The sequence below is a fragment of the Halichoeres trimaculatus genome, unplaced genomic scaffold, assembly GCF_033239565.1.
Source record: "Halichoeres trimaculatus isolate MK-OKI-2021-1 unplaced genomic scaffold, fHalTri1.1 fHalTri1_scaffold_12, whole genome shotgun sequence".
NCBI lineage: Eukaryota > Metazoa > Chordata > Actinopteri > Labriformes > Labridae > Halichoeres > Halichoeres trimaculatus.
The window spans coordinates 9,691,073-9,712,067 of NW_027437190.1; the positions used below are offsets into that span (position 1 = coordinate 9,691,073).

General features: G+C 39.0%; 2 protein-coding genes across 2 annotated transcripts; one reads left to right on the forward strand and one right to left on the reverse strand.

Annotated features, from left to right (window-relative positions):
• Positions 1-1,337: 1,337 nt before the first annotated feature.
• Positions 1,338-10,060, reverse strand: ttk (ttk protein kinase). The gene is made up of 25 exons (XM_074682611.1): positions 9,958-10,060; positions 9,324-9,411; positions 8,995-9,217; positions 8,801-8,907; positions 8,569-8,712; positions 8,329-8,443; positions 8,159-8,240; positions 7,948-8,066; positions 7,606-7,684; positions 7,379-7,478; positions 7,089-7,305; positions 5,754-5,860; positions 5,438-5,581; positions 5,174-5,346; positions 4,518-4,663; positions 4,274-4,409; positions 3,939-4,031; positions 3,680-3,837; positions 3,411-3,562; positions 3,158-3,282; positions 2,677-2,751; positions 2,385-2,561; positions 2,101-2,188; positions 1,918-2,003; positions 1,338-1,822 (listed from the first exon to the last, which is right to left on the reverse strand). Exons 2-25 carry the CDS (start codon positions 9,409-9,411, stop codon positions 1,757-1,759), a joined length of 3,000 nt encoding a protein of 999 aa, XP_074538712.1. The 5' UTR covers positions 9,958-10,060; the 3' UTR covers positions 1,338-1,756.
• A 691-nt stretch (positions 10,061-10,751) lies between these two features.
• On the forward strand, positions 10,752-19,278 carry ebag9 (estrogen receptor binding site associated antigen 9). Its single transcript, XM_074682570.1, has 7 exons — positions 10,752-11,063; positions 11,556-11,650; positions 12,184-12,265; positions 12,451-12,606; positions 14,497-14,607; positions 16,187-16,278; positions 18,735-19,278. The coding sequence occupies exons 2-7, from the start codon at positions 11,568-11,570 to the stop codon at positions 18,850-18,852; spliced, it is 642 nt and encodes a 213-aa protein (XP_074538671.1). The 5' UTR covers positions 10,752-11,063; positions 11,556-11,567; the 3' UTR covers positions 18,853-19,278.
• Positions 19,279-20,995: the final 1,717 nt, after the last annotated feature.

Here is a 20,995-nt window from a genome sequence, read left to right on the forward strand (position 1 = left end):
TGCTCCTCAGTCAAGATGTTATACCTGATTTAAAAAATATATTTATATATATTTTCTTAACAAAAATGGTGAGGGTAAATCAATTCAATCAGGAAATAGGTGCTGCATTTGACATGTACAGTAGTAGTTGTTGTTAAAAGAAGTTTGAATCAAGTTAATGCTCTTATGGTGAAACCTATGTTGTAAAACAAGATTGACATGCTGACAAGAAAAAGCGAAAACAAGGCTGGTGCAAGAAAGTAAACGACGTCGGCTTTTCTGTGGTACCGGGGAAAGGCGTCAGAGTGGGAGCTCTTGTCTTTCTCTGTCTTTGCCAGCCTCCCAGAGCAAGTGAGCCTGTGATTGGTTAAAAAGGAGGGTGGTGTACGTGATACATACTTTGATAGTTAGTGCGGCTTTAGAGAGACTGTGGTACATGCTCAAGTAGAGGATGGGTAAGTCATATCACCGACAAACAGCTGATCCTCTCGGGCAAGCCTGCATCAGCTTTTCGTGCATTCACATGGCCTGATGTGTTTTCACATGGTTTTCACATGGACAGGTTTGTTTTTTTTATATCCCCGTGGCCTCTTCAAAGCATTGTTTTGGGGGTGTGCAGTTTAGTGTTGTGTTTGAAAGTCAAAAGTATACTATTTAAAACTTTAAAATCAAGCATTCAATATATGTTCATAGCTGTATATTACACGTTTTGTGGGTTTTTTTTTTTTTCATCATTAAGAGTACTGTTGAGGTCAGTAAAGGGGATCAGTTGTACAAGCTCTATGTAGTCATGACCTTGCGAACAGACATACAAAGATGGGATTACTTAAATCCTTGGGTAAAATGATTCACCACTGGAACTAAAATTGATTCCAGTCATTTGTCTTTTTGGAGCTTTTTTAGGTTCACATCTTCAACAAACTGGAAAACCTGCCAGCTGTACTTGTTAAAATATAGAAGAGAGTTAGAATATTTTACTTGCTCCTCAAAGAGACAAATTGAACAGTTACATAAGAAACAGGTGTAACCTCACAATTCATAGGATAAACTGATGTTTGTATAGGAAAGACTGCAACTTTAAGAAATGTGTAAAACATAACCTGATCCACAAAATTGTGTTTCATCATCTGCAAAATCAGCCTTTCTTCTGAATTGAATCTATATCAGCGGTCATGGGTATTGTGACCAAGTGAAAACATTTGTTCTTTCATGTGAACCTAAATATCACACATGAATGGAAGATTTAATAAGATTGTACTGCCTGAAAGTCACAGTACTGTTACCTGTACATGTTCATTCTTCATTAATGATCATTCCAAAGCGATTAAACAGGACCATTTTAGGGATAGTTTTATACAGTCTTTGCGCTTGGCTCAAGAGCGAAGCAAAATATTAGATGACTCTACTTGGATTTTAAAAAAAAAAACAGATTAAAATTATGAGTAATCAAATCCTAACTAACTCTTTTAAGAAATGTCATTAAGCAACCCTGTAAAGCCTTCACTTTAAACATAGTTTGATTATCTGAAACCAACCTTTCAACCAATTCAGACAACTTCAGTGGTTACAGTGTTTTTATTTGACTAGCCTACGTTTCTTATCAGAGAGTATATGTTCCAATAAGGCAATAAAATGACTGTTTTCCAATGGAAAGAAAAAGAAAGATCTGTGGTACTACTTAAAAATACTGTTAGTGACTGGAAGTGTATAATGGGGCAAAAATAAAATGAAAAAACAAAAGAACAAAAAAACATCAACAACTTGTTCCAAAGTGTAGTTATAGCGACTTCGCACACTCTGCAACATCCAGCTTCCTGCCACTGCTGCACATTCTTGCCAGGTTCTGTGGGAAAAGAAAAGGGAAACAGAGCCCAAAGTTAGAGGACGGGACCCTCAAGGTCAAAAGAGGTCCACCAGCAGCAGTTCTGTGAAGCTTACATTAGCAGCTCTGATGATGCTGTTTGGAGACTGCAGAGCGGCGAGGTCTGTGAGGATCCTCTGTAGATCACCGTTACATGGAGACTCTGAAACAGGAAAATTATGTACGTCAGTGACGCAGGGTGAACAGCAGAGGTTTCCTTCAGGTCTGCAGACTTGTTTATAAGTGTGTGTTTGTGGTACCTGCTTCTTGTGGCTTCAGCTGCAGGTAAGGATGCTCAAGCAGCTCTGCAATAGAGATTCTCTCTTTGGGGTTTCGTACTAAGCATCTCTGGAAAGACAGGATCATAAAAACAGCTTGTTTATATTTTTAAACATGTCCGTGACAGAGAGCTGGTTTTTAAATCCATCCAGTTTAACTATAAAGGACAGTGACTGATGGACCCCTGGCTTAAACAGTAAAATCCAAACACTGACAAATGAACTGCTTGTAATTAAATTAAAACACTGTTGTAATTAAGTCTTACCTTCAACACATCCAACAAATCCTTCTCTCCAATGTCAGGAAATTCAATCTTGTGAGAGGGATCAATGATGGCGTGTAGCTTTGCGATCTGGTTGGTGATGCTTTGGAAGGGGGTTTTCCTGTACGTCATGCAGTACAGGATACATCCAAGAGACCACACATCACCTTTAGGGCTGATCTTTGGAGGGAAAAAAAAAACAATAAAAACAAACAAAAAGTTAACGTTCTACCACACTGATTCAATCAAAACTTACAACTTAGTTTCTTTGCTTGTTGTTTGATAATTTGACTACCTTGGAGCGTGCCTTTCCATGCTGGGACGAAGTGTCTTTGATAGCTTCAGGGGGCATGTAGTTCAGGGTTCCAACCTGTGTTTCACAAACAACAAAGTAAAGCAATGTTTAGTGTGTTTTGTATTTCAAAGAATATACATGCACTGATGATGCATGATGGTGCTTATTTTGCAAACGCAGAAAGTTTAGAATCATGAATTCAACTGGTTCACTGTGTACATGAATGAAAAAAAAATTGAGTAGATCCAGAAGTTTGAGCTGTTCATGCAGCAGTCAAGGCAACATTTACAAGTTTTTTGAGTTCCCCAAAAAACAACTATATTTTCTGTTATCTGTGTTTCCCTTGCTGCATCAAAAATACAGAGCCAAGACTTAAAAACCAAACCTTTTTTTTGTTCTGTTACACCCCTTAGTACCATTTCCATGGCTGCACTTAAAAGACTGTGTGAAAAAACAAGTTTTCAGATAACAAATGTCTTACCTGTGAATCCTTCATGATGCTCGTTACATCTGGTTGAATCCTGTTTGCAATACCAAAGTCGATCAGCTTGAGCGAAGCGTTCACTATCACAAAATTTGCTGGTTTCAAGTCACTGTGGACAATTCCTGGGTTAAGGAAGAAAAACAAGACAACCATTCAGAGTTGGACAAGGCTTTTTAGAGTACTGTATTGTGACATAATCACTGAGGATAACTGAGGGAACAGCATTGAGAGATATAGAAACAATGATAACCATGTTTGTGGATGGTCTGGACGGCTTCAAGCATGTTCTTCCAGTAGAACTTCCTATCCAGGGGATTCACAGATTTGCGGTTTCGCAACCAAGTGTTGAGATCCAAGTTTCCACACTCCATCAGCATGTAGATGTAGCTGCTTGTTATTTCGCTGCAAACAGATATCAATTTCTTTTAAATGTATAAAATATGCCATGATTATCATTCCTAAAAAGAAATTGGGAAGTTTTTGATGCGCTAACATGTTGAAAAAAGGTGATGTGCTTACTAGTCAAACAGCTTGATAATTTGATCGCTGTACTGCTGCAAGTGGTTCAGATGTTCAATCTCATTTTTGTAACTTTCTATAGTCTGAGCATCTGCCTCCTCGAGGTCGACGTATTTCACAGCAAACAGCTGCTTTTTGTGATCGAGGACCTGATAGACCTGAAAGAAACAGAGAGCAATGATTCTTTCTCATAGAAAAAACTAACAAAAAACAGTCGGCAAATACTGGACTACAATAAGAATTCCCTGTTGTGTTTTACCTTGCTCGATCCACCGCGCCCGATCATCTTCAGTATGAAGAACTGCCTGCCTTTGATGGTGATGGATTCATTTGACAACGATGTGAGGGAAGCCTAGAAAAGAGGTGATCATGGTCTGAGCACAAAAAAATCAGTCTCTCATTCAAGAAAGGCAGCAAGAGGCCTCACTCCAATGAATTTCAGATTGATATGAGGCTGTACACTGACTGCATGTAGTGCTGCTTGAGTATTGTTCCAGCAGGTGTGTTGAACAAGTATGTATTACATTACACAAGTAATATAATAATCACAGAGTAAATATGCTAGCAGCACATGAATAGTTTAGTATTCTGTACCTGTGGGGTTTGGAAACAAGGCGCTTGTGGTTGGTTCAGTGGTGTGGAAGGCTGCTGCTGGACGGGTCCAGCTCTGTGTGCTGCCACTGCAGAGGAAGATACTTCAGGGCCCCTCTTTACAACAGGAGTCACAAAGCTAAAGGGGAGAATGTTAGTCACTGGGAAGGAAAAACTATACAACAGTAAAAAGAAGCAACTGAAGAAATATGTTCCAAACTGAAGAATACCAAAGTGACGATGATACCTGTTAGCAGGTGGGTTTCTGCAGCTGTTTGGTGTCTCACAGACAGTTGGTGGGTTCAGTCTTAATGGGATCTGGAGGGATAGGGTGGGAACAGAGTCCAGTATACGAGGAGCAGCTCTAGGGTCAGGAGGTGTTGTGCGTTTATCCTGTGAAGAAAGCAGTTCATAGGGTTTGCAATTACAACAGAGTATTGATCTATAGACTGACTGGCTGGAGAGTGGTGGACGAGTGGTGGACGGGATGTCGACATCTAATTTCTTATGGACCTTTTTGCACTTTCTATACTTTTTCTTACTTTTGTTTTCTTAAATGCTGCAGTGACTCCTGAATTTCCCCTTGGGGATAAATAAAGTATTTTCTATTCTATTCTATTAATCAATGGCTTTAATAGATAAGAAACAAAAATAATCAGTATTATGCCAGAAAATAGGAGCAAATGAAACCGGCAAATAAAGGAGATTGAAATATATACTAGAAGAAAGACTTTCTTCTTGTCAAGTGGCAAAAACTGAAAAACAGCCATTAATGCTTAAACTCGCTGGCAAGAAAGGCCAGAGAGAACAACCCCAATAAAGGAAGAATCATGAAGTAATGTTACTGAGAATCCTGCTCTTAATATAACAGACAGAATAACAGATTGAAAAATGTTATCAGACCTCAGGAGAGACGTGGCGGTTGATAAGGGCTGGCATCTTCCACTCCGTTGCAGACTCTTTGCTGGAAGGTTTAGGACATTCCACTGACCGGTTCACGGGAACTCGAGCAGGAAGCTGGACGTCTTGGTTTCCTCCACAGGTAGAAGTGCTGACTTGAGTATCTGTTTGTAAATCTAAAATAAATACACACATAAATAAATAAATAATCATATCCATTGCCATGTCCAGGTTTGAGCTTTGTGAAAAACTCTTTAACAAACATACCTGTGGAGTGTTCCTCCTCCCTGACTGGCACGAGCTGAGTCTCTCCAGCCTTCAGGTTTCTTATGGCCATCTCCAGGAGCTCTGCTGGCTTGGCATTCAATGTCTGGGCTTTGTGCAGAATCAAAGTTGCTTTGACCACATTACCTTAAAAGAACAGAAAAAGGAAAAAAAAATGTGTATTTTACTTACTTCATTTACTACACAAAAGCAAGAGTCATCAACTATTATGTGTTACATGTAATACTGTATGTGGTTACTTTATTTATCTGGTTATTCCATATATCACACTCATGAAAACTCAAGTAAACAGTCATACCTTGGGAAACCTCAAACTGGGCGTGTGCAATGTGGACAAAGGCAAAGCCTTTACAGTTAGATCTTGCAACTATAAAGTGGTCTTTAGCTTCATCAGGGTCTTCAATCCTTCAGGAAAAAAATACCAGTGAAATAAAAAAAGACAAGATTATACTTTGAAAGCACTAGACAAAACTTTGACATTAAAATCTAGCGTTCAGAGATTTTTAAGAGCTGTATGGAATAATGTAAAGTCACAGAACAAGAATAGGCAGACAATACATCAGTGGTTATAGACGCCTGTTTGCACTGGTGTCCCAATTTGGGCAGTTACCTGGATGTATGGCCATATTGGAGATACACAAACATAAACATTGAATGGAGGGAAATGGAAGTGCACAGTCAAAAATGATTGTCAGTTGCCCCAGCCACAAGCAAATGTTGAAAAACACACAGAGCATACTAAAGCTTATCAAGAGGGACATGACCAGCAAGAAAAAGAGAGATATTGTGAGAAACTACAGCAAATAGGCTGAAGAGACCCAAATGTGTGGGTCAAGTAAACACAATGAGCCCGCGGTTCTTCCCTAACCTTATATCCTCTCTGGATACTGTTAAATACCTTCTTTTTTTTACACCTAGCACATCAGTATCTTTTCCTCCCAATGCACTTGAAATGTGGAGTAATACTAGTCAGAAATTTGACCATGTTATGGTGCTTGTATGAAGCCCATTTTTTTCTACTCGGGCTCTAAAATTAGAGAGACGATCTATAAAACCTCAAAATAATCAATAATAATATATTTCTTTACAAAATGTTTTCTGAATTGCACTGGCATGGTTTTTGCAGCTCTTCCAAAGGGGTTTCATTGAATTTAACATAAAATTAATATCAGTGAACATCCTAGAGGACGGAGCTGTTGATACTTGGCTAGCCACTAACTCCTGTGACATTCTTCTGGTAACTGTTTGCACTCCTCAGCCCGATTTGCAATACTTTTGGGTAGTCAAATGCATTTAAGATGTTTTTCTCTGCCTGATCGATTAGTTCAGCTAAAAACACGGCAATGGTTAACCATTTTGTGCGAGAATAATCCTATAAACCTGTGAGCTCAGTTCTGTTTAGTTCCCCATTCTGCTGATACAGTGCCTCCAACGTGTCTGAGTGGATGGCATCACATGTACATTCTGTACATGAAGGTTTTGGTCGCTTTGATAAAATTCCAGTAGATTTAAGAGGATCATAGTGTTATTGTATGAATAAAGATTTACAGTAACTACATCTCTGCAGTTGTTTTGTGTTTTTCAAACAACTCCAAACTCCAAAGGCTGTAAGGGGACAACCATTCTCACTCACCCCTTGAGTTCTGCGTATCTGACCAGTATTCTGGCATAGGTTTTGCTGAACTGCCTCACTGGCAGCCTAGAGAAGACTTTGGAATAACAGTCTTTGAGTTTGTTCAGGAGGTTGATATCTGTGTGAGGGTTGCCTCTTTTCTCCAGGCTCTTCAGATATGTCCAGCATGCCTCAAGGGAATTTGTGTTGACAACCTGGTCAAAGCTGTAAGTAACATCTGCCGGAGAATAAAAGAAGGCATTAAACAGGTGACACACCCAGTGTAGCATTAACGCATGGTTAAATCATACCTTCCATTCTCGAGGTGCACTTTGAGTGAAGCAGTGTGGTGGTGGAGTCCACAGCTGCCTGGTCCTCCCATGGGTCGTGTTCTGGACTGGCTGCTTGTGGCTGGATGGAGGAATAGAAGACAATACTTCATTAAGAGGAAGCCAGATTTTTTCCTGATAGGACTGAAAATGAAACACTTGCAGTTTGGTTTTGCAGAAACAAAGGGAAACACCTGATTTGTACTCACGTGAAGATCTCTACCAAAACTGTTTTTCTTTGAGGATGAGAGCCCAAATACTGGATTCAGGCTTGAACCAGATGTTTGCCTGGGGACAAATAAAACAAAGCATGATGCAACAACACTTAAATAAATATGCTGTAAATACTGAGCTGTTTTTTTTTCTCCAAAGTGGTATTTTGGAAACTCTTGTGCTCTTAACAGGAGCCGGGCCAGGATGATAGTCTATGGAATGTTTAACTCTCAGCACTTTTGAAAAATATTCCCAATCTGGTTTGCAGAATGTGACAAAATTTAGCTTTAAAATAATTTTTATTTGGCTACACTAAAAAATACATAATAGAAATATACCTGGACATATTGTTGTGGAGTGCTGCATCACTTTTCTTTGACGGCTTCTCATAAACATTGTCATCATCATCATCCTCCTTCTCTGGGATAGAGAAGGGGACCACAGGGACCCTTAGGGGCTGGAAAACAAAAATATCAGAACTTAATTTTGGAGCTTAAAACTTAATTTGATATCAAATTTATGCCAAGTATGGATATAAAATAAACTCACTATGCCCACTGCTCTCTTTCGTTGGGATCCAGACCTCCAGCCTGGTAACTGATCATCTGATGAGCCACATGGGGGCTCACTCCTGTTGACCAGGGATCAAAATTATCCATCACATTTTTCTGACCAAACAGATGCTTTATCATGCCTTGAGAAGCAGTATTCTTCCTTACCCTGGACCAAAAATGCTGGAAATGTGGAGTTCACCTGTTCCATCTGACATTCTGTTGACTTTTTGTAATTCTGTCCCTTTTTTGACAGAACTGTACACACTGCTGTTTGAAAAAACTGGTAGAAAAAAACACACCAACATTGAAATCAGAAATGCTGGCAATAGTTCCCAAAAAACTGTAAAGTAAAAGAGTTTTTTTTCTTTCCTTTTCAGGGAATAATACAACAGACAGTAAACTCACATGATATGTTTTCCTTATCCTCTGAACAAATGGTTTGTGTTTTTCCTGTCTGCATGCTTTGCAGGGCTGCCACAAGCATTTCTTTTGGTTTGGCACCCTGTTCAATAGCATTCTGCAATATGGAAATGCTTCTCTTTGTGTTACCTGATAAGGAGATAAGGCTGACAATGAAGACCCAAAGTAACTCTCCATAAAGTAAAGTTGAATAAAGAAGAACAGCAGATTCATGTACCTTGAGAATGTTCAAACTCTGCGTGTGCAATGTGAACAAATGCAAAGTCCTGGCTGTGGGATCTCGCTACATTGAAGTTATCCTCTGCCTCACTCACATCTTGGATTCTGATAATAGAGAAAGAGTGGAACACTTAACACAAACCCTGATCTTATTATGGATGACTCAGCTGTGAAACAACAATGGATACTCACGCTTTTAGTTGAGCAAATCTCACCAACATCCTGGCATAGCTCTCATTTTGACAGTGTCTTCTCAGTGGCATATTTGAAAAGACCCTTGTATAAAAGTCAATGAGTCTGGTTAAGTGGTTTCGGTCCAGCTGAGGGTCCCCTTTCTTTTCCAGGTCCATCATATATGAGTGGCATGATTCAGGGGAATTTGAGCCTATGACCTGGTTAATATTGTCTGTGTCATCTAAAAAAAATAAAAGGAAAGGCCATGGTGTCATTGTTTGTTGATAAAGTATGGGCATAAAACGTTGAGTTAAGTGGATATCGCGGCAACATCTTGATACAATTACCTTCATTTAGATACTTTTTAATTTTGTTGAGCTTTTGATACAGCATGGCAAGCTGCTGCTTTCTGTCTGTATGCTCCTCTTCTTCCATCTGAAATTGTAGGGCAGACGCAGTTATGTCTGTGCGAGTCATGGATGGGCGTTAACACAGATCGTCTCAGGCCGTTTGCAGAATCATTTAATCACACGAGATCAGTATCACTTAGAAATCGAATGCAAAACAATTATCCCTGTGCATTAGGAATCCTTGAAATATATTTTGCATGGTCTCGTAGAAAACTAACATGAAGATTAAGCTGCGAACCACACGGCATCGCTAACACAGATCCAATCACTCTGTCACATTAAAACATCACCCGTGCGTGTAACTTTACTGAACACATCGTTGGCAGGTTTCGCGGATTGTAGAGAAAAATAGTTTCTACATTTTAATCCAACGTATAATCCTGTAAATACTCATCAAAAGTGTTTTATCTTTCGTGTTTACAATTCAGTTAGCTTAGCTTATCTAGCTCGCTGGCATGTTGGCACCCCGTGGTATTTGTGATAACTATGCATTATGATCCCCGATAGCGTCGGACCAAAAAAACAGATTTAATAACACAAAGATAAAATGTGCATATAAATAATTTCTCACCTTATGCGATGTTGTTGACACTTTTCTCGGAAACGGCAGGAACAGGCTCCACTTCAACTGACAATTTTCAAATATCCCACTTCCGTCTGAGGCCTTTGCTGATTGGTTCGCTCGTGTTGACGTCACGGGTCATCTGACACCATAACGCAGACACGTAAATGTGAAACCTTGAATTAATAAACCATCATGCATATCTTTAAATTCTGCTTATTCTTATTGCGTGTTTCCTGTAACGACGTCCCATCGTGTGCTTGACATTAATAACAAATACCTACTGTGGATGCAAAAATAATTAGTTTTTTTAATGCGTCCCGTCTGTTAAATATTAGGATTATTTCCCAATACTTTAGGAAACATATTGAATTAAATTTAAAACAAAATAAAAGGCAGATCATCAAAATACGATGCTATTATCTACCTCCTCTATATTTTTTAACTTTTGCTCAGCATTAATATGCAGATTATGAGGTCACTGGTCACGCAGCATTATATTATACCATCGAATTCTCATATGCTTCGGGGCTGCCATACTTGCAAGTTTGTTAATGATCAAAACCTGCACTGAAGGTAGAAAGCTTGCAAGCATTTTTTTGAATTGCGCCCAACTTATTTTGAGTAATATTTCCTTGGATTTTCTTGCTTGCTGATCTAGAGTATCGATTACTGGAAATATGAAATATTATTATATTTTTGAGGAAATATGAGAACTTAATACTCCACGATCAATGAAAACCACCAAATGATGGTGTTTTAATGTCCGACGGTTCGTGAACGCAGCAGAACCATGCTGTACTTCCCTGTTCCTGCTCCTCCCAGTTCAAAGATGGCAGCAATGGGACAGAGATGAGAGACGACATAAATTTAGTAGTTTGCTCAATAACCTCATGGGGTTGAACAGCTGTTACGTGCTTGGTTTTGACATGACAACTATATAATTTGTGGCTGCCAATGTGTCGTCCTAAGCATACGTCGAAAGGTTTCAGAAATATCATGTTTTCCTGTGGGCTAAGCTAGCAAGCAACGGTTAGCAAATAAATGAACCTGTCTCTTCTGCCATTCAAGAAGAAAGCAGCTGCTTTGCTTACGGTCCTTTGACATTTTGCAAGGTGAGAATCTCCTTCAATGGTAACGAGAACGTGCTAAAGTGTAGTGTTTTGATATAGGTTGGGTCAACCTAGCATCATTTACGGTATGACGTGTACACCCTAGCTTGATGTTTGTGGTGGGGTCCGTGATTGTTGTGAGCGATTATTTACAAAGGCTCAAATCTGCCAGTCTGTTTTTGATTATAGCAGCAAATGGTAATATTTACGTTAGCATTTGCACACCTATTGTGGCATTTTGAAATCAGGGTAGTGCTATGACTCACCAGTCTAAGAATAAAAGTATGACTGATTGTTGTTACGATAGTGCTATTTTGCACAAGTACTTATTTTCTGTAAAACCGGAGCTATTCCAAATTGCATGTCTACGCTGCATAAACATGGGTTTGCTGGGGGCCTTATCATCATTTATACTCGTGCTCTGTTGCAGGACAGTATGCTACATCAGTATAACTGAAAATTCAAATGCTAACTGTCTCTTCTTTTTCTCACCAGCTCAAAATCATCATGGCCATCACTCAGTTCCGTCTTTTCAAGATCTGCACATGTTTAGCCAGCTTACTTTCTTTCTTTAAAAGGTTGATATGCAGGTGAGTGGGACTGTTTCTTTAAAAAAGAGAAAACACAATAAATCCTGGCCTGTTATATCATTGGTATAGCAGTGCAACCTCACATCATTTATTGGCAAACATCATAGTGCTGGGGAAAAAAAAACTGACAGTTGTGAAATTGGCGGAAGTAGGGTTAACTTTATACACTTGTAATACATCAGCAAAATACTGCAGTTCCTCAACCACCATTGTCACATCACACACAACTTAAAATATCTTTTCTATTGGTCCTGGGTAGGTTGTAAATTAATTCCTGGATCTAATGATTCAGAAAAAGTGGTCTCATGGAGAGAAAAACAAGTGTGTAAATCAGAACTTCTCTGGCCAAATAAAGGTCAAAATTTAAAACTGTGCTTATGTAATGCTTTAAGAAACTTGTTTTCATCTCAGGGATGAATCTTTATTAATGAAGGAGAGTTTATATAAATGTTCGAGAACAGTCATGTATGTGTTGCTGCTGTTTTGCCAACAATTTTTGAATGTTTTTTTATTTCATCTAACTAAATTATTAGGAGTGGAAGGGGGCGCAAGCTCAGTGGTGATCAAATAACCCTCCCGACAACAGTGGATTTTTCATCGTCAGTACCAAAACAGGTCAGTATTGTGACCAGAAATGGAATTACTTCATGGAAGTTCAGAGTCTAGCGTTTAGTTTTTGAAAAAGCAAACAGCTTTTGTAGTTATTTTACCTAAATTTCAAATTTTGATGTGAAAGCAGCTGTAAAACTCTGCTACACTATCAGTTGTGAATTTTGTTTTTTCACATTGCACCTTCACAGCCAGAGATTGAAGAATGGAGTTCTTGGGATGAAGAGGCTCCTACAAGTATTAAGATTGAAGGAGGGAATGGAAACGTTTCTCCTTCAGCCAACGAGGTAGATGATGAGCCTGACTACTTCAAAGACATGGCTCCCACCATCAGGAAAACACAGAAGGTATGTCTGCTGACAGTTGATGCAGCATTACCAACAAGATGCAAAGCTAAAAAAAACACTCAATGCCCTGAATACAGAATTTCTAGGTTAGCTATATGCACACATTTATTTATACTTTGAAAAGATTAAGTACTCTTAGCTATGTATAGAAGGAAACATGCATGCAATCATGCTGATGCATCAGTTTAATCTCTGCAAATCCAATGCAGATATTACTTCTTCATTAGTTTGCAGCAGCGTGTTTCAAAGTTTGGAAGGAGATGAAACTGAGAAATGCAAATATTTGGCAGATTTCAGTACATGGCATTGATCCATTATCAATGTTGTCACCCATGTGCTGTTTGCAGCTATTGCTCCAAGCTTTAATACACAGACAAATACAGTGTCAGGGATTCTGTTTCTGAACATACCTAAGTAAATACATGCACAATCAGTGTGAAGTTGAAATAATAAGAGTGTGTGGTTGGAAGGTGTCCTTAACAAGTTCTGCCCAACAGTATCCAGCTGCTTTCATCTATTAGAAAATTCTGCTGATCCTGCTCTGAAGGAGCTCACAGGAATAAATTAAGTTTCACCCTGCTCATGAATATCTAAAAATCGAAATAATAGTTTATTTTAGTCTACATCTTGTAACAAGTCAAGTCAAGTCAAAGTTTATTTATAGAGCAAGTTTAAAAACAACCTCGGTTGACCAAAGTGCTTTACAGGGGTACAAAACAATCTCTCATACACTGTATAATAAGGAGCCAAACATTAAATATGTATAAAAATAGAAATAAAATAAGACAAGGATAAAAACAATAAAAGTAGAGTAAAAGATATGAAAGGTAATAAAATGTAAGGGATAAAAGATACAAAGATAAAACAGGTAAATGTTAAGCATGCCAGGTTGAACAACAGATTTGTGTATTTGGTTTTCACATCATGGTGAAAGATACATCCTCGGATGTGCTGGGGCACGTCATCAGTGAAGTGCCTGAGATCATTACACGTTTCGGGTCGTCCTCCCTCAGGTGACCCAGCCAGGGTTGATCAGACCCTGGCTTGTGTCCCAGCAGCACTGGTCCACTGATCTCTCCTCCTGATCCAAAGGCATCTGGAGGCTCTCTCTGCTGCCTCCATGGTTTTCTTTATGGCTCTCTTTTTTGCAGCCCCTGTGATGTCCAGCAGAGAGTAAACTTTGCACAGAGATCGACCAGCAAAGCCTCTGCATAGATATCTGATTTAGCCAAAAGTTTTAAATGTCAGTGAAAAAAATCTCCAGTACCATAGAGATACCAGTTGCGTGATTAAGATGCTCCTGTGTTCACTTTTGCTAGTTTTTCTGGACAATACTCAAAGTGCTCTTCATAAATACACATCCTAAATGTTGTAGTGACCAGCAAAAAAAACCTACAACACAACCATCATCGGTCAAAGTGATCAAAGTTAAAAAGTCACAGTTCTACAAGGTGACCAGGAAAAGGAATAACTTTCCTGACAGGGGGGTCTCTTGTTGCTGGGCAAAGTCAATTGTCTGGTTTGCGTTGATGGTGTTTTAAAAGTCCGCTTCTGCATGTCACTGCGTGTCCGAAGTCCGCGTCCGGCGAAGGAATTTTCCGATGGATGTTTATTTGCAGTCGGAGGAGTACCAGGAGTGCCGGTCCCAGTGGAGCTGAGTTGAACAGTGGATGTTTCTTGCCACACGGTGATATATAATTTATTAATCCAGGGGGAAGCACACACAATATCACAGAATGTTCAGTAACTAACATGACTTCACACTTGAATTTTGTCAAATTGTCTTTATATATATTTTTTTTTATTTATAATAATGATGAGCTTGGTCCTGCATGACAAAGCACCTTTGATCAGGTTTTTGCTCAGCCTCTGCTGTTTTTTGTGTTGCAGATTGTGCTGAAGAAGAGGGAGCCTTTGAACTACACAGTGCCTGATGGCTCAGCGGGTTTCTCCAGCAGACTGGCCGCCTCTCAGGATATGATGACCTTCAATCCACCTTCAGTAAGTTCAAGTTGTAACACACTTGGAACATCAGACAGACTCTTAAGGTTCTCACACACCCAGAGTCTGCTTACCTTAATAATAATACAGTAGCACCATTCCTTTGTTGAGTGGCAACCAATGACATATATCTGTCAAAATATTGCGAAATTTATGCTGTTAATAAAAAACACATATTTCTGAGTTAAATATCTGAGTCTTATAGTATGTCATGTGATAGTTTAACGATGTGCTATCCTCTTCAGTCAGATTTTAGCAGAAACTTGAAAAGGACGTTATCTGAAATGCAGGGGAGAAGACTCATATGTAGAAATATGCACACATACTAGCAGAGAGAGTCTACAGCAAAGGGCTACACTTTTCATTTATCCTGTTTATGTTAAAGACATCTCTCATACTTCTGTTGAAAAAATACACTTTTTTAATGTTACCAGCAATTGCCTTTGAACTGAAATGTGGAGGCAGTCTGCAAAACGAGCATTGTGCACAAAATTCATTCAGTCAGTCTCCTTCTATCAGCGCCTTCATTACAAGCCCTGCTGCGTGATTTGGTGAAAAATGTGCAAAAGCATTTATAGTGTAATTTCATTTAAACTAATGGTAATTTGAGTCCTCCTGCTTGCCAAGGAACTTGTTGAGATTGTTGAATATTTTTTAAAGTTTCTATCTATATTTAAAACACAAAGTAAATACATTTTGAATTTTGAAAAGAAAAAAACTTCTGTAGAAGTAGTTTGTTTTGGAGTTGGTGATGTATTGATATCTCTGTGAGGTTTTGTTGTACAGCGTGACATTCACAAAAGTATCAGTAACTTTGCTCTGCTGCATTTTGATTTGGTTTGACTACTACCTTTGCCTGTGCCTCCACTCACATGATTTCCTTTTACTTTCCTCTGTGCCATCTCAGGTGTTGATACAAACTGGTTATGTTGCCACGTGTCCTGTGTGTTTTTTCATACTTTGCAAGTTTTAGAGGCCACACTACTTTCTGTTCAGTTTTGTTATACCAAAATCATTATTTTTATCATTATTGTATCATTAAGGAGATAATGTGCTTGGGGGGAGGGGGGTTCGCTGCCAATTTAGTGTTGGCTTGCATGCCATGCTTATGCTTTTTGCCATCCTGGCCACTCTTTGCTCTGAGTGCTGGATAGCCATGTGACCAAACAGAAGTGCAACAGAAATGTGACCTCTGGACTGTCTTGTCTGCTCCCTCTTTTTTCTGCTACAACTCTTCCACTCTGTCCACAAAAGACTTCAAGGAGACCAACATTTCCCCCTCATTTGGGACTTCATACTTTTAATTTCATCCAGAACAGTGAGGCAGTTTAACCACACACCAGGTTGTGCGATTATGAATGGTGACATCACTTTTTATTTTATGTTTTCATAAGATTGTACTGTCACTGCCACCTTTGCAGTCAGGTGATAATTGCTTAGCTGCAGAAGTTATTTAAGAAGTTTACACATATCCAGTCCGTTGTTTGTGCCCAATCTAGAAATTAAAGCTCTTCCAATAAAAATCCCTCATTCATGGTTCATTTCTGTGTATATAACTCTGAACTGTCTTTTTATTCAGGCTGAGCTGGGAGAAATGGATAACTGGCAGGAAGACACAAATGCCTGGGAGGATGAGTCTGAAGCTGCCTGGGAGGCAGAGGAAGTGCTCAGGTAAGCTCTAAAAACTGCTTCACCAATTATTTGCAGCACGTGTATTAAGTATCTGCCTGTACCGGCCTGTCAAGATTTTCTACTCTGCTTTTAGAAGTGACAATTATAGAATAGTTTTAGAGGGGCAGGTTTTTAATTGTCTCACGAAGAAGTGCACACAAAGTGTGTGCTGCAGTTATATCAAAGATGGCAGTGACAGAAATCAGTCTTCACAGGCTAACTATGAGTGTAACAAATTAAAACATCTGTTTACTTTGGCTCGTGATACTGCGCTCAAGTGGATACACAATAAAGGCCTCACAGCAGCACTATACAGGTGTATCTCAATAAACCAGAGTATTTAATTTTCATTTCAGCAGTGCAATTCAAAAAGTGAAACCCATAAATTATATAGATTCACTATCCACAGAGGGATTGTTTCTTTTGGTTGATTTACGGTTAATAAAAACTAAGGCTAGAACAACGTGCCTTTTCCCTGATTGGATTATTTTACAATTTTGTGGGTGCCAACTCAGTTTTAATTGCATTTTTTCAATATTTCTGATTTTTGCGATTTTTAGTTTACTTTTACAAATCTGACTAAGTGAAAAAGTTGAATGTGAGTCAGTTTGTAGGATTTATTCAGAGGATCTGACATTGCCTTATTAGATAGTCGAACGAGAACATCCCGCCCTCTGCTGGAGAAAAGTGATATTTTTTCCAACCCAGCTTATAAATGATGCCTAAAATGAAGGATTTTAATTGGAAAAAAAAAGTTGATTTTTGAAAAAAAGTTGTGATTTAATCATCATAAAACCAAAAATCCTAATACTTATGGGATTTTTTTTCTCCCACCCCTTATGAAAACCTTGATTCAGTGTCTCGTAAAATTAGGACTGTGTGTAAAAGTTTAATAGCATACACTAATGTTGTGAAACCCTTATCTGATCATGAGCCGGTAACACCTGCAAAGGTTTCCTGAGCCTTTAAATGGTCTCTCAGTCTGGTTCAGCCAGATACACAATCATGTGGAAGACTGCTGTGACTGACTTGACATTTGACTAGAGGACAGTCTTTGACTTCTTCCTGAAGAAGAGTTAGACAAACAATTACTGCTTAAGAAACTGGCTGTGCACAGAGTGCTGGATCCAAAAATGTGACTGAGAAGTTGAGAGGAAGGAAAAATGTTGCCACAGCAGATTGACAAGTAAGAGTATTGAGAGGGTTCTCAAGTAAACCCATTCAAGAATTTGGGGTGGACTGAGGCTGGAGCCAGCGCATTAAGAGCACCACACACGGACCAATCAAAGAATTTAACTGAAACCAAAGAATTTATCATGCCAAGACTCTCCAAAACCAGAGACAACGTCAGAAGAGTCTTCACTGAGCAGATGAGAAGGACAACTGGAGTATTGCTATTTTCATATGAAGGTAATGTTTTCATTACATTTGAGAGTCAAGGACCCAGAGTCCGAAGGAAGAGTGGAGAGGCACAGAATCCTCAGAGAAATGTTTCCACAGTTAGAGATGGTTAGGGGTGCCATGTCACCTGGTCATGTTTATCCAGTGTGTTTTCTATAGTCAAGAGTCAACGCAGCCTTAACCAGGGAAATTTAGAGTACTTCATGCTTCCCTCTGTTAACTTTAATAAACATACTGTTCATAAGGCCAACATTTCTGTGCTAAGAAATCTCTTTTTTCATATGGATTTTTTTAAAATTATATATTGTGATTTTTTTTTTTTTTTTGTTCTTTTTTTTTTTTTTTTTTTTTTTTTTTTCAAATTTTAAGTCCTTCATTTTAGTCTTTGTTGAAAAGCTGGTTTGGAAAAAAGTTGAGATGTCAGATGATCCCCTGAACAAATCTTAAAAACTGATTCACACATGATGTGCATTTTTGGGGGGGACAATATGGCTCCAGATACAGTCTGTAGACAGCATCATCATTCGACTTTTTCACTTGGTCTGGTGTTTAAAAAAAGCAAACTAAAAATCGCAAACATTGGAACTATAGAAGAATCACAATTTAATGCGAATCGGCACCCCAAAGATCATAATAGAATCAAATCAGGAAAAAGGCATGTTGTCCTAGCCCTAGAATTTAGTTTTTCATTTACTGGAAGCCATAGTCATCACATTTAGAAGAGATAAATGCTTCAAATCACTCTGTGTTTACTGAACCTATACAATATGAGTTTTACTTTTTCTACAAACTTCTGGAAAAAAAAAACTTTTCAGGGATATTATTTATTGAGCTGCCCCTCTGCAGGATGAATGCCTCAGGCCAACTTTCTGTTTTTGCATTGAGGAGTGTATGTTCAATCCCTGACCAGCAGGTGACAGTGTAAGTCATGCAGTGAAAGCATAAGAGCAAGGAGCAGGATTTTGTTTTTCCACACACCCTGCCTTCAGAGCTCCCAGTGAAGTGCACTGTACTGACATTACCTGCTGTGTTTTTGTCTTTCCTTCATTCATCAGGCAACAGAAGATGGCTGAGAGAGAAAAGCGGTCTATGGAGCAGCAAAGAAAGAAGATGGAGAAAGAGGTTCAGAGGATGATGAAGAAGGAGCAAAAGATTGCAGTCAAGCTTTCATAACGTTTTAGAAATGCTCAGTGTTGAGCGGAAGAGAAGAGGGAAGGGGGGGGTCAAAGACTCTAAATCATTTGTTAATCTGTCTTTAAAGTAATTAAAACAACCAGGATTACCAGCCCACACTACTCATCTGTTAGCAAACTTTCCTCCTCCTCCACACCGTTCCCACCAGCAGCCATATTTGTCTGGTTTTCAGCCGCAGCAGTGTGAAGTGCATCATTCTGGAGGGCAGAGGTCGTTTTTTTGTCTTCAAGGGAGAACTGTTTTCATGCGATCCTGTCCATCTTATGTTCAAGGTGAGCTGCAGCATTTGCAGGCCCCATGTGGATCTGAATCAAACCATCAGGTAGCTTAGAAAATGTTCTGCTTTGTTTTTCCTAAGGAACATCTGTAAATAAACAGGTACCTGTGCTACCGTTTAAGACTCAATCAGGGTGCACAATTCCTTTCTCTGTCTTATTTATAAACTCAAACCGCAGAGGACTAAAGTTCATTTTAAACATCACTGTACGCCAGTGACATCCCTTGCTTTGCTTAATTATTGTATTTTTATATTTATGTCTTTCACTGTCTGATGAGTTTTTTTGTTCTGAATGTTGCTTGATATTTCATTATCTCCCTGTGTTGTAATCTGGACATGAGCATTAAACTGATGGCAGAAGATTTTCAATACTATTATGAATGAATGACCACAGGCTAGAGTTAGGCCCATCTTTACATCTTAGCTGTGGGTTCCTATGGTAATCTCATGGCTACTGATATATCAGTAATTTGCTTCCTTTTTAGCTTTGGATATTGAGGGAAAATATTGAGTGATCACATGGCTGCTTTTTTTCGTTGGGTGGGGACGTTACTTTGCTCTTAAATAGTTGATACACTGACTGGAGAGGCACAGCCCTTATAAAATATGAATCAGTATCACAGTGTAGTCTCAGACTGGATGTCTAAGCTGAAATAAAGATGAGATATTCCTGATTCTCTCTCGTCTTTAAAAATAAGGCTGACAGTGGAAGCTCCTGGTTTTTGGACCAGAGCGTTGTCAGAAATGATCAGCTGCTGTTTGAGGATCTGATCACAGTGGGAAAAGGAAAGCTATTGTAATGGAAAGAATGAAGGGCGAAGGAAGGCCCTAAATAAAATGAGGAGACACAATCAGATATGGTCTCAGACTGGCGTTGGCGTGGACGAGGGAGGCAAGGTTCCTGTCTCAGTGCTCTGATTGTTAAAGCTTAGCAGGTTCATTCAAGCTTCAAAAGTAATACAAAATGAAATAATGGATGAGGTTATTTGTTGTGCTCAGACTTCACTGATAAAATCACCAGTGGGTGGATGAAACAGCGTGAGAGATTTTTGGGGTGAAGGCCTTTTTAGAGGACTCTGCAAACTGTGATCTGCTCCTCCCTACTCTTTTCATTGATGAAATCTGCATGTTCTGTTCAGTTCTTCAGTGAATGACAGAGAAGCCCTCGTTTGTCACCCTCTTTCACACAGAGTGTAAGACTTCATGTTGTAAGAGGTGTCATGACTGAGTAAAAATGAACATGAATAAATACTGACGGTTTGGCAGAGAGTGTACCTGCTGTGTAAGTCGGACAGGGTTTTAATAAAACTATTTGATTCATACCACCAGAGCTGAATAACTGGTCTTGAGTTTTCAGATGAGGAGATATTTTTGTAAGATCATACTGTTTCAGTCTGATCACATAATGTAGCTTTACCTGGGACGATGAGAGGATTTGAGCCAGGTACGTCCAAAATCAGGCTCATGGTCAGCTTTCATCTTACAGTGAATTAATTATGGCACTGAAAAGAATCATGTTTGATAACAAAACCAAAGTATATCTAGTAATGTCTCACTAAACTACACTTGGACTGCGGATAGGCTACTTGTAAGAAGCTAAAGCTCTGTACATTCTGCAGAAACTGCTGAAACAACATCATGATGTGAAAATGTGCTTCATGGACATTGAGAGTTTGAAATCACAAATGACTCAATACTAGATTAGAGTTATGAAATGGTGCATCAAAATAGTACAAAGTGCAGGTTAAGAAATATTTAAGGCTATTTATTGTTTGCAGGTCAAATAGACTTAAATGGTCTTGAAAGTCTTCTAACTTCATGAAAAACAATCCTGATAAAATCCAG

Bases quoted from the DNA above. Each gene is read 5' to 3' on its own strand.
- ttk (XM_074682611.1), bottom strand. From the start codon at position 9,411: ATGGAAGAAGAGGAGCATACAGACAGAAAGCAGCAGCTTGCCATGCTG. The intron at 7,479-7,605 runs GTGAGTACAAAT...TCCTCCATCCAG, and splicing joins GTTTTGGTAGAGATCTTCAC to CCACAAGCAGCCAGTCCAGA. The intron at 5,347-5,437 runs GTATGTTTGTTA...TATTTATTTTAG, and splicing joins GGAGGAGGAACACTCCACAG to ATTTACAAACAGATACTCAA.
- ebag9 (XM_074682570.1), top strand. From the start codon at position 11,568: ATGGCCATCACTCAGTTCCGTCTTTTCAAGATCTGCACATGTTTAGCC. The intron at 11,651-12,183 runs GTGAGTGGGACT...CTAAATTATTAG, and splicing joins TTTAAAAGGTTGATATGCAG to GAGTGGAAGGGGGCGCAAGC. The intron at 16,279-18,734 runs GTAAGCTCTAAA...TTCATTCATCAG, and splicing joins GAGGCAGAGGAAGTGCTCAG to GCAACAGAAGATGGCTGAGA.